Genomic DNA, 17,588 nt, shown 5'->3' with positions numbered 1-17,588 from the left:
AACTTCCAACAGTACACATGTATCATGATTGTATTAGCCTACATATTATGTACAATATGTCCTCACACAGTGGTTTAGTTTATTTGTATCTCTTGAACACAAAAGTTTTATCTATTGCCGTTTCAGAATTAAAGTATCCTTGAGTGGGCCAAACTATGTCATAAAATCATTCATATTTTCAAAATAAATTTAGATTAAATTGGGTAAATATAGTTTATTATAAACTGATAGACCTATATTTGCAATAGCTCATGAATGGTGAATTGTATGTCTTTCTGCTTTTTTTTTTCTCCAGGTGAATCTTCACACGGCATGAAAATGTGTTCAATTCCTGGACTTCCAACACCATACAAGGAAGTGTCTGTTCTTATCACACGGGTAAACTTAACCCCCTCCGGTCTTGTCTTCTTGTGGGCTTACATCGATGATGGACGCAAACCTGTTTATGAACAAATGAGAAAGGACATTCAGAATCCCAAACAGCGGTTCTGTAAGTCCGAAGGCAAACCTGGAGACCTGTGTCTGGTACAGAAAGAAGATGAAACATGGCACAGAGCTCGGATTAAATCAATTCACAGGCAAAATTACAATGTCTTTCTCATTGATGAGGGACATGACCACATCACCACAAGTAGCATGTTGGCGTGGGGCCAAGATGACTTTTTTCTTCTAACCCCTGAGATGGAGTACTGCGTTCTTGCTAATGTTCAATTCATTGAGAATAAATGTTCTGAAAAAGATACATTTTTGAAATCGTTACCTGGCAAGACAATCAGTGGGTCGGTTCAGGATGTACTGATGGCAGATAGAATTATTGTCCTCAGCATTCCACTTGTTTCTAAGCACATGCGTCAACGTGGATTTGCAAAGAAGATTCCATCTGACCAGTTTAAAAGCCTTGTTCTTTCGTTTCAGCGTTCATCTAAAGGAGGGGGTTCTGAAGCCAGTGCTCAAAAGCCAGAGGACAAATCAAGCGATGTTGACTTGGAACTTGAGCAGTACTTCTACCCAGAACTGCAAATGGGTGCATTTGAAAGTGTTGAAGTTACGGAGATGAGTGATGCACGGCACATTTTTGTCCAACTCTCAATTTTCTCCACCGAGCTGAGGAAATTATCAGTGCAGCTTCAGCAGTACTATGAAGGGACATTGACTGTAGTGAAGGAACAGCCACAGGCCTGTTGTGCTCCATGTGCAGCAAAAGGTACAAACGGCAAGTGGTATCGCTCTCTGCTAAAGCATGACATTGTGACAAGTGATGGCACTGTGGAAGTGTTGCATGTTGATAATGGAAGGAGTGAAGTTGTCCCAGTATGCAACATCAGACCACTTCATAGAAAATTTGTCAGGATGCCAGTAGTAACATTCCGCTGTTGCCTCCATGGAGTAGCAGAAGAGGACGTGGAATGGACTGTAGAGCAAGTTGATTACCTGAAATCAGTGCTCCTGCACAAGTCAGTCGCAGCCAATTTTGAGAAACTTGATGAACCAAATGGCATCTATTATGTGACACTTTATGGAGATTGCAGTGAAAACATCAACAAATGTTTCATGAAGATGGCAGTGTGTAAAGAAGCACAAATTAAACAGGAACATCCACACCCTGAAATATACCAGAATGGTGATCTTTCCTCATGCACTTCTTCAGTGCAGGAGGATACTCCTGATGAAAATCTGGTCCAGGAGTATCCAATTCTGCTTGTGTGTGATCCATACAAGTATTGTACAGATAACATTGAGGTGGGACGGAAAGAACCGGTGTGGATAACGTGTTCTGAGAGTGTTCATCACTTCTATTGCCAGCTGAACAGAAATTCCATTTGTTATGATGAACTGTCAGAAAAGATTCAGCAGCTGTGTAACCAACCGCAACACACAGCTCACCCACTAATGCTCGACACCCCTTGCTTTGCCAAATACACTGACAATCAGTGGCACAGAGGTCAAATTATAGCAACGCATCCAAACATCCAGGTGTGTTTTGTAGATTATGGTGACATCCTCGTAGTAAACAAATCTGATATTCTTCCCATTCCTCTCCAAGCAAGTACAGTCCAATCTGTTCCTGTGCAGGCTGTTCGACTCGCACTGTTTGAGGTACCAGAAGATGTGCCAGACGAGGTCAACAGTTGGTTTGGATATCATGCTGTTAACAACTTCTTCACCATTTCAGTGGTAGCAAAAGACCACAGTGGAAAGCTGCTAGTTGTACTCTATGATGGTAGCTTAAATGTCAACAAAGAAGTCCGAGAGAGGATCTCAAAGGTGAAACCGAAGCCAGCTGGCTCAGTCCATAAGGCTCAACACGACCCCTCTTACAGCGAAAAACACACTATAGTTGGTGTTTCAAGAGAGAGCTGTCAAACTGAAATGCAGGAGACTGTGCCACCATTAAGGGAGATGGTGAAACCAAATGAAGTCCGAAGCAGTAATGGAATGTGTGCCGAAGGTGAAGTCAGGACAGATGGACAGTCCGCACCTTCAATCTCTGCGCCACAAGAACATGGAAAACAAGCTAACAAGCAAAGGAATATCAGAATTAATGACTTGCCTCCAAGACTCATTAAACAAGGCTTTGTGATGGAGGTGTTTCTGTCTCATTTCAACAGCCCCTCCAGTCTTTTTGTTCATCTACAAAATGAAGAAAATGACATATACCATCTGGAAGAGAAACTAAATAAACCCCAGTCATGCTGTGACACACCAGTAGAGTTTAGTGACCTTCAGATTGACGATTTGCTTCTCGCAGAATTTCCAGATGACAATTCCTGGTATCGAGCAGCTGTCAAGCACAAACTTGAAGACAACATTGTTAGTGTTGAATTTATAGACCATGGTAATGAATTGGCAGTATCATGTCTCAAGACACGTTACCTTGACAAGACGTTTGCAGTGAGTCCAAGGTTCAGCATTCCCTGCTCACTTGAGGGAGGATGCAACAATGATGTACAGTGGGATGAGGATGCAGTGTCTGGATTTAAAAAGGCCATAACAGAGAATCCTGAAAAGACATTTGCATGCACATTCATTAAGGAGACCGGAAATACTTGGGACATCGTGTTGGAGGATCAAGGCATTACTTTGGCAAACACATTAGTCCAAAGTGGTCCACTTGAGTCAGATGTGACACAGGTTAAATGCCCTGAGGCAAATGTCACCATCTGTAGTTACAAAAATCCAAATATTTCTCTACGTAAGAAAGAGGAAGTGTTTTCTTCCTCCATAGCAGCACCCTATTATTTCTGGTGTCAGCTTGCCAACTCTGAGGAACTCAACAGCGTGTGTAGTCTGGTTCAGGAATTTGGTCATGCAGGACAGCAGGATGTGTCCCATTCAGAGACCCTGGAACCTGGGAGTGCCTGTCTCGCGCTCTATTCTGAGGACCAACTGTGGTACCGAGCGCAGGTCATTCGCAAAACTGGAAATCTTCTCTACGTCCTGTTTATTGACTATGGAAATGAGTCTGAAGTTGACATCAAGGATGTGAAGTCAGTCCCTCCCACTCTGATGGAGAGGGCTCCACAGGCCTTTTTGTGCTCTCTGGATGGATTTGACGAGTCCAAGGGCACCTGGGATGACAGTGCTGTAGATGTTTTCTATGATCGTATTGTCGATAAACGGCTCCATTTGACGGCACTGCATGTGGAGGATAATTTGGAGAGTGGGATTCCTCAATATAGCGTGAAAATTGAGCTTGGGGAGATGGATGTGAATAAATTGATGGAAAGCTATTGGAAAGTGTCTTCCACAGATGATGCAGAGTTGGCAGCAGTCAGCCATCCTGAATCAGGTCAGTCAACTATATACAGTACCTGCAAAAAAAGGATTAGACCAAGCCACTCTTCTGGAAAAATTAAAAAGCCTTTAATAGTTTGGCTAATGCATAGCAAGAATATTGCTATGCATTAGCCAAACTATTAAAGGCTTTTTATTTTTTCCAGAAGTGTGCCTTGGTCATCCTTTTTTGCATTAATTTTGTCACCCAGTTGTACCAAAGAGCACCTTGTTGGGGATTTTTACCCCAGCCAAACGGATGCGCTCCTTTCTCGCTTTTTTTCCTACTAGTATATACACTATTGTTGCTTCTAGAACTAGACATGTATTTATGTCAGATTGGTTGGCTTTCTGATGTTTTTGTTCTAATTTGTAATCCGTACCCTTTGAACATTTTTTCTTTTGAGCTGCATTCCTGTGTATGAAAAGTTGGGGTTGGATAAAGTTTGTTTTATTATCTGTACCTTCATGTTCTACTCTCTCAGGTTTAGCATCATCATGGGGTCCAAGGCATGGATGAGAATGTTAGACCCACAACCATGAAAGCAGGTGATGAAATGGCAGTTTTATACTGTTTTTATATCAGGTTTGACTTATGTTGTCTAGTAGTGTATGGGGGGTTTACGGTAGAGATGTCTGATAATATTGGCCAATATGAAACGTAAAAATGTAATATCGGAAAATATGGGTATTGTTTTTGTATTAGTTCAACTGCTGTAGGCTTCAGCATTTCAGAATGTTTACATTTGAAAAGCCCTGTTAATTCCACGACAGGAGATATGTGTAACATTAGTTTTGGTGAAGAAATCCTGCATATATCGGTGTCGGTTGATATCGGAAATTAAGATTTGGCCTAATATCGGCAAAAAAGCCAATATCGGACATCCCTAGTTTCCCAAATACAAAGGATACAATGCATTTAGTACTCCATTGTGTTCAGAATGCTCTATATAGTTGATATATACTGTATATCTGATCCAGGTTTTTTTCATTTGTTTCAGAGCTGAACCCTGACCTTATCACTGACTGGGGGATAAACACATTGTCGGGATGCTGAGCTGACACAACCTGGCCATGTCATTTTGATTTTTAATAAATATTGTTTTAAGTAAATACATTTCAGCCACCCACTGATTCCATGATTACTTGTCAATAAAGTATCTGCAAAGTTAATTGAGCTTGTTTTTTCCCCCAGTATGTATCTTGATTATCCAACCAGGAGATCGGCTTAAAAAAAAAAAAAAAAAAAAATCATCACTTCCAATTTCACTTACAGTATGTGCTCTGTCCTGATTAGATAAAATTGGTAGATTGGAATAAAAAATATAACGGTAAAATACAACGTAAGAACAGTAGGGCAAGATCTATTGGAGACTAGTCAAAGACCAGAGAAAATAAATGGGTCTTTCTCTTTAACACTTTAATGGATTTAAAAATGTCTATGGACAGGGCGTCTTAACAGGTTAATGTCCGATCTGATGGCAAACTCCCTCGGATAGTGCACCTGCTTCTTTACTTGAATGTATTTTTTTTTATGAATTCCTAAAGTGTGCTATTTGTTTTGCCTTATGTTTGACGCAACTTTGTACAGCTGCCACCCTAAACTGGTCTCTCGTGAAAGATCTTGTATCTCAATAGGATTTCACTGTATGAATATTAAAGGTATAAAAATATATACAGAATATAGAGCTACAAAAGGTTCACTGGCTTCCATCATGTCTGTCAGAAGCCTACTGTAGTTTGATTAGGCCTGGGGGTTGGTATTACTAATGTAAGCTAAGGTTGACCACTGGGAGGCAATACATATTTAGTTTGGAAGTGAACATCGAGTTGCCATGGGAAGCAGTATCTTGACCAGATGGAAGTTTGGACCAGTTACTGTAGATCTCATCCCCCAGAAGGGATACAGGGTTGTGTTGAAACCGCTGATTTTAGCCAATGAGTCAACTAATAAAAATAATTCAGCTGTTATGTGTTCTATGCATAGAGGTTCTGTGCATGTTGACAAGACAACCAATAGCCAATCACAGCTCGGGCATACCCGCGGGCCATGGGATCATCCATCCAGACTTTGGCACCCTCTTGTTGATACATGTTGCCTGGCAACCTTTTCGTCCTGAGAAATGACAGAGTTACATCAGGCAGTAGCGGCTGGGGATTTTGATGTAGTTGAGGAAATTATGAGAAAAAATAAATGCAATCTCAATCACAGAGACATTGACTGGAACTACAAGACGCCTCTCCATTGGGCTGCAGCGAAAGGTAGCTGTTGCGCTTTACTGTAGTAGTGGGATATATATGCCATCCTCATGTCTTGACTTTTTAATTAATTTTGCTCCAAATTAAATAACTATATCATCTGCATTTCAGTGTTATTTATCTGCATAGGAAGAAATTGCAACCGTATTTTACCAGTGGTGGAAAAAAGTAGGCCTACTCACATTTTTTATTCGAGTAAAAGTATCAATACTGATGTAGAATCACTCTGTTACGCGTAATCTGGAATTAAAAATGTACTTAGTAAAAGTACAAAAGTATTAGTATCAAAATGTACTTAAAGTACCAAAAGTAGAAAGTACTCAATCTGCAGAATTGTCCCATTTCAGATTGGCTGTAGATTGGCTATTTTCAAATGGCCGAAATGTATATAGGGCTGAAGTGGTTAATGTATGTTTTGTAATGATAATCAATATTAGTTTAAACTTAAAGTTTTCAAATAATTGTAGTGGAGTACAAGTACAATATTTGCCTCTGAGATGTAGTGGAGTAGAAGTAAAAGTACTGAAACTTGGAAATAATCCAGTAAAGTAAAAAATAAAATATAGAAGTACAGTACTTGAGTAAATGTATTTAGTTACTTTACACCACTGTGTATTTTACACTGTTTCAGGGCACACTGAAATCGTTAGAATCCTCATTGAAAACGGAGCCAGGTCCTGCCTCAGGACCGACCAGGGATGGACACCTGCCCACTGCGCTGCAGAGGCAGGGCGGCTGGCTGTGTTGCGTCTGCTCCACTCTCTGCACGCGCCCATAGACAGGGAGGACCGCTGTGGCGACAGACCTGTCAGGATAGCACAAATATACGGGCACGAGCACTGTGTTCGCTTTCTTCAAAAGTAATGACTATGAATAATGAATATGGTTCACAGTGGTGGAAAAAGTACTCAAATTGTTTACTTAAGTGCTGCAATGCAGAAATACTCTGTTGCAAGTCTGGTAATCTAAATTTACTTGAGTAAAAGTACAGAAGTATAGTATATCTACAAAGTATAACTAGTAACCAAAGTTTTCAAATAATTGTAGTGGAGTAAGTGCAATATTTGCCTCTTGACATGTAGTGGAGAAGAAGTAAGAGTATAGAAAAATGGAAATAGTCCAGTAAAGTAACAAAAAAATCCAATACAGTACTTGAGTAGGCTACATGTATTTTACATGTTACTTTCCACCACTGATGGTTCATTTCTTAATTTCTTCTCTTTAAAGTAATAATTGCCACAAAAATAAATATGAGTTTATCCTCATGTGACAATTGCTCTCTCTGTCTCTAGCCTACTTTTTTAAAAAAAGACCTCAAATGTATCAAATCAATTTACACTACTTCTGTTTATATTGCAGTGCTGAGTCAGAGTCCAAGGCCTACCACAAGATGGCAGCACATAAAGACATTTCTGTGGATGACACCGATGAAGAATGGGCAGAACCAGTATTTGGCTTTTAAAAAAGTAGGCTACTTAAAGGGAGGGTAAGTGATATTTTTATAGGTTAAAACAAAACGTATTTTTTGTTTTGTTTTGTTAAACCGTTAAAGCTCTATATTGTTTGTAATCATTGTTGCTATAGAGTCAGTAGGTTAGGCTATTTGTTCAGTAGCAGCCTCAGGGGTCAATCTCCCCATCTCAGCTTTTAAATAAACAAGATAAATGTTCAGGTGGGCTGCCAATTTCATCAAATCATGCCAAAGTACCCATTTATCAGCTTCAATTTTATAGTAGGCCAGTTCCAATTTGGTCTGCTCATTTCTTTGTCATCAGACTCATCACTTCCAATTTCACTATAGTATATAGCGCTTTTCCAAAGAGTGCCCAAAGATGCTTTACATGGGGGGAGGAGAAAACAACAATAAAAAAAATCTACTTTATTAGGAAAAAACACTCAAAAAGGCTATGACTATAGAATCCTGTATACTGTGTCCTGTATGAGTTCTCTCTCTTGATTGGATGAAATTGGTATCCCAACCTGAACATTTATTTTCTGTTCACTAAAGAGCTGGAGAGACAGGGAGACGCCCTGTTACTGAACAAATACTGTAGTGTAAAGGCAACAATTAGGCTATCAGAATATAGAGATATTTAACACTTATTTTAACAAAAGAAAATCACTTACTGCACCTTTAAGTATAAAAATATATGCTTTTAAAAACACTTAAAGCTGCACTATGTAACTTTCTTCTTCTACCCCGGTGTTGAACCCGGTTTCCTGCGCAAGTGCTGATTTTTTTACCATTGAGCTGATAGAGCCTACCTGCTTGCTCAGGGGATAAATTGAATCTGGTGAAAAGTCTTGTCAGATCCTGTGTCTAGGTGAGACATGACCTTTGACATGATCTAAATGACTCAATACAAGAGCAGGGAGACAAAATGCAGCCACACCAATTGTATAAGTTATATTGTATTACCATACATAAGTTATATTGTATTACCATACAGACAGATTGGACAAAATTAAAATGTATTAATTTAAAAAAAAAGTGACGTAGTGCTGCATTCAAAAATCAAGTACATTTTATTTTCAATATCAATGCATTGCTATGTTGTTTTCCACAATGCATTTACAGAACATTGTAACTCTCTGAAACCATATAACGCGGAGTTGCTTGTATGTTTATGTTTATGCTTATTAAGGATCCCCATTAGAGACACACGGATAAGCCTCTAGTCTTCCTGGGGTCCTGAACAAAGCAAATACAATACAGAGACATAGAACAAAAAATACAAATTCAAGTATAAAAACAAATTTAAAAAGAAAGAAAGAAATGTAGAACCACTGACTATACACAAAGCCTATAGAAACACATGACTTCAGCATAGAACTGCAATTGAATTAACAAAAAATTGACAGTCCAAATCTCATGAAATGATGATTACAGTACATAGGCCTAGGATGCAACGTCTAATTTACAGATAAATGCTATGATAGAGTAAAATGTTGCTTGAAGTGGAAAATTGTACACAGATTTGAACCAGTTTTCATTTCTTCTTCGATGCAGATTTAAGCTTCAGGGAGCTCTTGGTATTTTGGGACAGGTTCTAGGGAAAAGAGTTGAAATGAACAGGTGAAGATCAGCTGTCATGTTAAATCTAAAATATATATATTTTAAATGTATTGTAGACTCACTTGAGCATTACCACGCTTCGTCAGTGCATCTCGTATCTGTTTAAATAGAATTTAAAAAAAGGTTTAACACATTTTTGTGCATCATGTTTTCAATGACCATGATTCTTTAACCCATGTTTAAATTAAAGGCACTCTACCGCTTTATCTGCCAAACATGTTGTCAGCAAAATGAAGAAACCCTGAAAAAAAAGCATGACACGTTACTAAACAGGGTCTGATGTATGATGTAAGAACAATGGCCTTCATGTGAACATGGTCAATGCACGCATATATCTAAATGTTTACTTGAACATGATTTTGTTGATTTCAGGATCATACCTGGAATGCATTCAGCAGGGCAAAGGCGTAATTGACAATGTAAGCAATGACTCCATATGTGAGGTCAACAGCCCATACGGCAAATCCAAAAATCCATGTCGTACCAATGATGGGAGTCAGGATGATAACTGTCCTCAGGATGTGTTTGGTAGCTGCTTTTTCAGCATGAAGGCTACTTGTTAAACCCTTGGGAGATTCCAAGAGCTTCAAGATTACCAACACCATAGTGAACATATTGAACATCACAATTATACCAACCGGCATAACAAATGTATGTACAGTCCCTTTCAGGAGCCCAGAGTAAATCAGCCAGCATGTCTCAGAGGTGTAGTAGAGGCCTTCAGCACCACTGCCATTGGTAATGAATGTGATTGCAACAATCAAGAAAGGACATGCATAACCCAGAAAAAATGAGATGCCCATGTACTTTCTTTTGGTAAGCTGATGTAACTGGAAATAGGTTTGATGAAGAAGAATGAAGCTCAGACACAGCATCCAAAAGAACATGGACAGGTAGCAGAAGTGCTTTACCACCACAAATATCTGACACCAATTCTCTGTAATTTTGTCAGGGAAACTAGATGCGAGGAAAGCGGAATCTGCAATCAGCAAGCACAGGTAAATGTTGACGAGTGCAGTATGGCGAAGACATGAGCTTTTGGTTGTGATGACATCATTCCAGACTACCAATTCTATTCCCAGACAAGTTACAAGGGAAATGATGGACAAAGCCAGTCCTACATAAGTTATCTCTTCTATGAATGGAACATGCTGTGGGTGCTTGGACATGAGGATTGCAAAAGAGGACAAATGAACACACTCGCAATGTGCTTCATTAGTGGGACCACCCCACTTACAGCCATCTTCAGTCCACTGTTGTTCACTTTCACTCCATGATACACACTCTATCTTTCTGTTGCGAGGTCTTTCGTTGATCAAATGGAAGTCTATTTTTACCTTCGGAGATTGTATGTTGTCAACAGTTGTTGAAACAACAAGGCTATTAATCTCACTATGTTGGTTCTTGGATGGCAGGTATTCACCCAGCCTTCTAAACCCTGCTGTTTTCACAGGGCTGGAACCTGAGTTCTCCACAGAGACGGTGACGTTGAGCACTGTGTTTGTACAATGTGACTCCCGGGTACTGGTGCACGCCACTAATTCTACGTTTGTCTTACTCACATTGACATTTGTTATATTTGTTGCATTAATCAGTCCCTCGACTGAGCGTAAATATCTTTCAGCCATTGACTGATTTTCTTTGTCATTTTGCTGGTCCTCTTTCCATGATTTTTGAAGTGAGTCACTAAGGATATTACTTGCTGATTCAACAAGGTCCTGAAAAGAAAAGAGAATGTTTGAATTGCAAATCTACAAGTGATGATAATGAAAAGCATGGTAATAAATATAGTAAAGGCTATCTAAAATTGCTTAACTTACATCCAGTACCGTCTCTTTGTATGTGTAATCCGGTTTTAATGTTTGCAGGTTTCGCATGTTAGAGAGAATTTTAATAGACGCATTCACGTTAGCATAAGTGTTTATTTTCTCTGTGTCAGTAGTGGAATTCTTGAGACGAACAAATAAATCTCCAGCATTTTCATCTAGACTTCCAAGGCCTTTGTCAAGAATCTGTTGAAACAGTTATGATTAATTAAATCTTCTCAAAGCGCATGTTCATTGTCTGAGTTACAGTGCTTACCAAATGACAATATCAGGAATGAAAAGTAGGCCTTACTGATGTGTCTTCAAGGATACTATATAGGTCAACGTTCACACACTGTGATAGCTCATCCTTCCACCTTCCTTTTATTTCATGTTTCACGATTTCACATTTCCTAAATCTTTCTCCACGACCTTCCTGACATCTCAGTCTAGCGGTATGGTTAGCTTTGGTATTTGGCCAGTCGCCCTCTTTTGCACAAAATTGAGAATCAACTGTTTGAACAAACAGAAATACTACCAGCAGTTAAAATAATTTACTTACAAAAGGCTGTATATCCATTTTTGGAAAAATAATCAAACACACAAATGTTCAGGACTGTAGCTTTCATAAGCAAAATTATTCTAATATACATTGATAGTACTTTCCTACTAACATACTTAAAACTTGTAATCCACAATATGCTTTAATTTCATGTAATCTATAATTGTATATGTTGATAAGTAGAAACAATTAAACATACAGTAAATGACTTCAATTGTGAGCGAATCATTTATGCTTTGCCTCCCGTTACTGAACGTGCATGTTATAACTGCTGGGTGCTTTTTATCCCGGGTCTCGCATCCTACTTTTGTTTCAGCCACATAAGTAACTCTGTCTTCATCTTCTGTAGACAGATGGAGATTTGTCATGTCAGTAAATGAAAATATACATTCAAAGTGGTTTTAATTAATGGATGAATTAAAGAAAATAAAACAAATCAAGATAAAATGACTATGAGAATGCTTGAGACGACACTAAACACACTTACCATAGACTTTTACATTAAATTCTGTTTTGTTGCCTGAGCCTCCCCATTGGACATCATACGTTTCAGAGTTGTTCTTTATCTCACATTTAACTGCAACCGTAACTACCTCTGTTGAATCCTGTGTACAGTGTGGGAACTGTGCGTCACTGATGATGTCAATTTCTGGCAGGAGTGCTATATCCAGTGTTTTACTGGCTGAGTGAGATATTGCCACAGAACTCATATTTAGTGGTTTGAAGGTGCATGTTAAGAGCCCTATAGATTGAAGCAAAACACAAAATAAGGGAAAGGGTTTTGTTAATAATCCGGATAACATACAGTAGGACTCATCAATGCATCTATATAGAATATATTCAAATGCCTCTTGAAAATACTAATATATATATATGTGTATTATATCAGTGGTTCTCAAACATCTTCATGTCAAGGACCCCCAAATTAGCTCTGTGCATAATAACTGTAGTCCCAGTTTTCAGAAGGTGGCACATCTGTATCCTGTTTCAGTTCATTTTCAGATAGCTTCATTTGATTGGCTCAGTAGCAGATTTGAACTGGAAACACACAACACTTTCACATGTGGTTCCAGTTCAAACCTGCTTCGGAGCCCAGCCTATCCACCTGTTTCCTAGGCTTGTGTTTTCCACTTCCTGTCGGATTTCATTGGATATCATTAGTCATCTGACCGGTTTCATTGGATTTCATTGGACCAAAAGACAGGAAGTGGAACACAGTGAAAAGCCTAGGAAACAGGTGAATAGCTTAAATGCATGTACCTTCCCAGATTGCCGATGGGTTTTTCAGAGTGAGTGTAGCTCTCTTGGTTACTGATGTCAGGTCAGACTCGGAACCATCGGCTATGGTAAATATTTTTGTCATTTTTGTCCTATATGTTTTTGTCAGGGTCCATTGTGGCGTTGGGTCCATTTCTTCATCTACTGAGCAGTTAATTTTGGTTTCACCGTTAACAGACACAGGGTAAGGTGGCATGTCCATTTGAACACGACCTGTGGAAAAATTTGCACAATGAACCCAATATGAACGATATGTTAACATTTAACAATAACTGAAAAAGTTGCAGCTGGCTTTTTCCAGATCATCTTAAAGAAAGGTAAACCATACAAATTGCATGGGGAAAAAGTTACATGGACTAGTACTTGTAACAAAATTAAAACATTTCCGTATGGCATGGAATTTGGTTATCAAACCTTTTCATGATAATATATATTTGGAGGCACCCCCATCTAAGATTTGTGTTGTTAAAAATGTAAAAATGTTAAAATTTGGCTGGCTGGGGACCCCTGGTACTTGGTACTTTTGGGTGCTTTGAGAACCAAAGTGAAGAAGAATCATCTAACCTAATGCTATGTCAAGGCATACAGGAAAACATTCTTAAAAAGAGATTCTGAGAAAACTGCTTGAGGCTTTTAAGGGGTTTGTTAAAACCTTAAGGTTTTATATTCCAATAGCTATTAATGATATTAAGTGTTTGTTCAGACACCATATCTTCAGTATGTTCGTAAACGGAAATTATGCTCCTTTTACAAAGATAATCTTTAAGCTTCAATTTTAGTGTTCAAGTTCCAATTTTGTCTGCTCATTTTTATATTTTTATTTTTGTTTCATCACTTACAATTTCACTTGTTTATCCTGTAACCTGTAAAGAGTTCTCTCTTCTGATTGGATAAAACTGGTATCCCAACCTGAAAATGTATTTTCTGTTTACTAAACAGCTGAAGAGATGGAGAGACCCCTGTTACTTAACAAACACTATATTTATGTACAGGCTACTATGGATACTGTAGCTGAACAATGTGGGCTTTAATGTCATTAAAGAGCAAGATATTTCTCTGATGAGATTTCTAATTAATGGCAAGCTATAGTTTTCCATACTTACCGGCTGTCTCCAGCGTAAAAGTTGCATTGATTCTTCCTTGCAACTCTTCAGATTTTTTGGCCAGTTCATCAGAATTGACATCAGCATTAAGTGTAATTTCAAAATCAGCAATCACAGATCCACGCCTTACAGGGAGATAGAAACAATTCTGATAGATGTGCAAAACAAGTTAGATAAACCACTACAAAGTGCACTTTTTGTCAAAATGCTGGAGTTGGCCTACCTCAACTTTATTATTCTCAAAGTGTCAAATTCTTTCAAAGTGCTGTACACTGGTTTCATCTAAAAGACAAATAACATTCATATTATATGTTAATGGTGGTGAGTCACACATGAAATGGCTCATTACTGACTGTATACTACTGAATACTTTTGGCCTTGTAATGGATAAATGTACTGTATGCATTCGTCTGCCTAGTGTTTGGACCCTTCCTCTGGTATGTAATATGTGGCATGCATCTTTCACTTTACAGGATGTGTTACCGTAGCAATCTTGCTTCTCCAAACATACAGTGCTAGAGGTTTGGGCCACTACGCACCACCCATTAGGCAATTTTAATATAGGATAAGATTCATTTGAACTTTGCACACATAGGCACTGCTTTTTGTATTAGCATTAACTTAGAGATTTTGCTGAGATGTATTGCCCATAATATGTTCTGATGCTAAATCTTCCTACTATTGTGGTTCTATTGCTGACTGTATCGGTAAGCCTAATTGATGCTCTGTCGTTTTACCGTGCCACACCACGAAAATAGCAGATCTACAAGCTGTTTCACATTTCGTCACACATTTTGTGCTTGTAGATCAGCTATGTTTGGCACGGAACACTGTGTACGACGAAGTCAAATTGGGTTTAATATATTCTGTCACCTCAATTTCCCCTTGGGAATTATCTACCTCTCATTCACTTTAAGGGGCATTTCATTTTAAAACACTTACCCCTCCTTAACCCATTGAACTTCAAACCTTGAAAACTAGACTCATTGAAAACACATGTCCCTGGTTTTGGTGACTGATATTGTCCTTCTAATGTGTGAGGGGGCTGTGTTATATTTTCAATAACAAAAAAAAGAAAGAAGAAAATTTAAAATGTATATAATTAAAGAATAAATTAAAAAGGTTATTGAAAAAACACGGCCCCTCACACATTAGAAGGACAATATCAGCTACTAGAACCAGGGACATGTGTTTGACACGTCTAACATGTTTAAAATGGAGTTTGAAGTTCAATGGGTTTATAGGTGTGTGTCTGATAAAATGAACGTCAAATATCTAAATATGGAATCAAGCAACTTAAAAGCTGTCTGGGGTGCACAAAAAAGCCAGAGTAGACATTAAAATGACCTCATACGTGGTAACTATATATCAATGCTACCATTTTAAGTGTAATAAGTGTACCAGCTCTTCATAATTTCAAAGTAATCTAATGAGTGGGGTGCCTGGTGCACGGCTCAGCCAGTTAGTTCACAGCCATAGACCATGATTTATTATTAGGCTACATTATGCTCCTAGTGAGTGCGAGGACCTGTGTATGAATCACGAATCAGCCTCTCGTCTTGTCTCACGTCACAACAAAAAACAAGAAACTACTATGAGCTTCAGCATACCTGATCCAGCAGCTCTTGACTCAGCACCTTAAATTTTTCTGAGTTTGTGTCTTCCATGCTGTCGAAATATTTTCTCGTGTGTAGTGTGCATGATCCAGTGATAACAACTAAAAAGACAAATAATGTTAGTTTCAGTATTCAGCAATTATGTAAGAAGGCATGCACGTGCACACGCGCACACACGCGCACGCACGCACGCACGCACACACACACACACACACACACACACACACACACACACACACACACACACACACACACACACACACACACACACACACACACACACACACACACACACACACACACACACACACACACACACACAAACTGTCATTATTGGGAGTACACACAAACAGTAGACCTAATATATTTTATTCACAATACCTCTTTTGTTTGTATAACACATTTGAGGGGTTTTGTCTGGAAAAGCACAATTTCTCTCCCCACAGCACTTGGGGTGAGACTCACAAACTTCAGTGCTCCATCTGTGATCTGGCTCACAGGTACAGTTCAGTTCATCCTCGAGAGTCTGACATTCTAAAAAAGTTATGCATTTAATCACTGGGTTTATCACATTCTCAGTCAAAATGAGGAATAGAATGTAGAATTTACAGCAATACACATTTGCTTACTTGTTGTCATTTTAAGGCCATCAACACGCATAGTAGAGCTAGATGCGCTGAAAGTGCTGAGTATTTTAGTTATGTTGCTGATGGCGCTTTCCTCAACACTTAGAATAGTATAGTATACTTGTGTTGAGTTGCCTAAAAGATGCACACAAAAAGTTAAAATATATGAAAGTGTCATATCATTTTGACAAGCAATTTTAAGTATCATTTCATTATTTAAATTGTAAACATGAGATTTTTCAAACTGTTTTTTTTCCACCTTCCGCAGAAGCCTACAAAAGACATAGATGAAGTGTAAATCAATGGCTAACAAAGGAAAACATTCCAATTTTGAACACCAATGTTTTTGATCTGATGTCCAAGGAATGTGACCAACCTGATTGTAGATTAGTCCCATAATGAAAAGAAACATGAACATCCTCATTCTGATCCTGCAGAGTGGAGCAGGCTGTCAAATATATTATTCTGCATTTCTATTGGCAAAAACAACTACACTTCTTGTGATTGATTAAATATATCCTTGCACTTAACTTAATTCAATTTTGTTGTTGTTTTTTCTAATCTGTTGTTTTTATTATACTTGGAAAAAACTACCTGTTCTCTTACTTGTAAAAGTAAATATAGATCCACCAACCTGTACTTGATTTGCATCAAGAAAACATAAGCACGCTCTGTCATCCTTTCCACATCAATACCCACATAAGCTGATTGATGTTCTGCGGAGAGCCACTGACTATACTTATATTTTAGATACGAAATTCCCCCTATCCTCTTTGCATTATTGACAGTGCAGTCATATTTACTGTAGACATGCAAAGTAGTACTGTTACGTGACTTGTGGACTTTCTAATTTGACTATCAAAATTGGAAGGTTGTATGGCATGCTTGTGTTTGGTATTCGAGAGTGTTTGCTGTGCAACAACACAAAGTCCAAAGTTCCACAATCTTTTCCATTTAGGCATGTTATACTATTATAAAGTCTTCATTTCTGAAATATTTCGTGAGATGCTAATATATCAAAATAGTTCACAACATTATATATATGAAGAGTATCCCAAAATGTTAAAATGTTTTCTAGTGTCAACATCTACAGTATGTTGAAAAAGATGCCAGTGTATGCCACACAGTACGATGTAATGTTTCCTATGCAGTTGGATTTGATCTTTTCTCAGTGATGTCACAGGGTAAGTGTAGTCTTAGACTTGCATGTTAGTTCTTGGCAGTTCTGTTGCCACAACAACAGTGGCAACACCGAAATGTGTGGGGAGGAATTAAATTGGCATAATTACTAAATTGGGTTAAAATAAAGGAGTAAAAAATAATATTCTTCTCAAATTATTTTTTTTAAAGCTGCAATCGGTACGTTATTTTAATGAATAAAAGGTTAATTTAACAGATCTGCATGGTAGAGTATGTTAATACAATATAAATGATATCTGTAGCCTAGTTGTTGGAGGTGATCTTAGTACTCTTACATTGAGAAGTTTAG

The 17,588-nt window shown here is 38.3% G+C and overlaps 3 protein-coding genes across 6 annotated transcripts; 2 read left to right on the top strand and 1 right to left on the bottom strand.

Moving 5' to 3' along the window:
* Positions 1 to 318: 318 nt before the first annotated feature.
* tdrd6b (tudor domain containing 6b) lies at positions 319 to 4,294 on the top strand (the record flags this gene model as incomplete). The annotated part of the gene is made up of 2 exons (XM_084044554.1): positions 319 to 3,790; positions 4,260 to 4,294. 2 exons carry the CDS (start codon positions 319 to 321, stop codon positions 4,292 to 4,294), a joined length of 3,507 nt encoding a protein of 1,168 aa, XP_083900680.1.
* A 1,603-nt stretch (positions 4,295 to 5,897) lies between these two features.
* ankrd66 (ankyrin repeat domain 66) lies at positions 5,898 to 7,495 on the top strand (the record flags this gene model as incomplete). Its single annotated transcript, XM_084044553.1, has 3 exons — positions 5,898 to 6,036; positions 6,665 to 6,893; positions 7,393 to 7,495. 3 exons carry the CDS (start codon positions 5,898 to 5,900, stop codon positions 7,493 to 7,495), a joined length of 471 nt encoding a protein of 156 aa, XP_083900679.1.
* A 1,027-nt stretch (positions 7,496 to 8,522) lies between these two features.
* adgrf3a (adhesion G protein-coupled receptor F3a) lies at positions 8,523 to 16,830 on the bottom strand. 4 transcript variants are annotated; one of them, XM_084044955.1, is made up of 17 exons: positions 16,734 to 16,828; positions 16,476 to 16,530; positions 16,359 to 16,371; positions 16,103 to 16,234; positions 15,855 to 16,007; positions 15,468 to 15,574; positions 14,081 to 14,139; positions 13,858 to 13,982; positions 12,737 to 12,967; positions 11,964 to 12,218; positions 11,676 to 11,819; positions 11,228 to 11,427; positions 10,930 to 11,121; positions 9,490 to 10,827; positions 9,309 to 9,350; positions 9,172 to 9,207; positions 8,523 to 9,083 (listed from the first exon to the last, which is right to left on the bottom strand). In XM_084044955.1, the coding sequence occupies exons 1-17, from the start codon at positions 16,775 to 16,777 to the stop codon at positions 9,024 to 9,026; spliced, it is 3,186 nt and encodes a 1,061-aa protein (XP_083901081.1). In that variant the 5' UTR covers positions 16,778 to 16,828; the 3' UTR covers positions 8,523 to 9,023. The 4 variants fall into 4 exon arrangements, with proteins under 4 accessions (XP_083901081.1, XP_083901082.1, XP_083901083.1 ...); XM_084044956.1 differs by having other exon boundaries at positions 16,476 to 16,572; positions 16,734 to 16,764; XM_084044957.1 differs by lacking the exon at positions 16,359 to 16,371 and having other exon boundaries at positions 16,734 to 16,806.
* Positions 16,831 to 17,588: the final 758 nt, after the last annotated feature.

This window comes from Gymnoscopelus microlampas (assembly GCF_963454915.1).
Source record: "Gymnoscopelus microlampas genome assembly, chromosome: 20".
NCBI lineage: Eukaryota > Metazoa > Chordata > Actinopteri > Myctophiformes > Myctophidae > Gymnoscopelus > Gymnoscopelus microlampas.
This window is presented reverse-complemented; position numbering and strand designations above follow the sequence as displayed.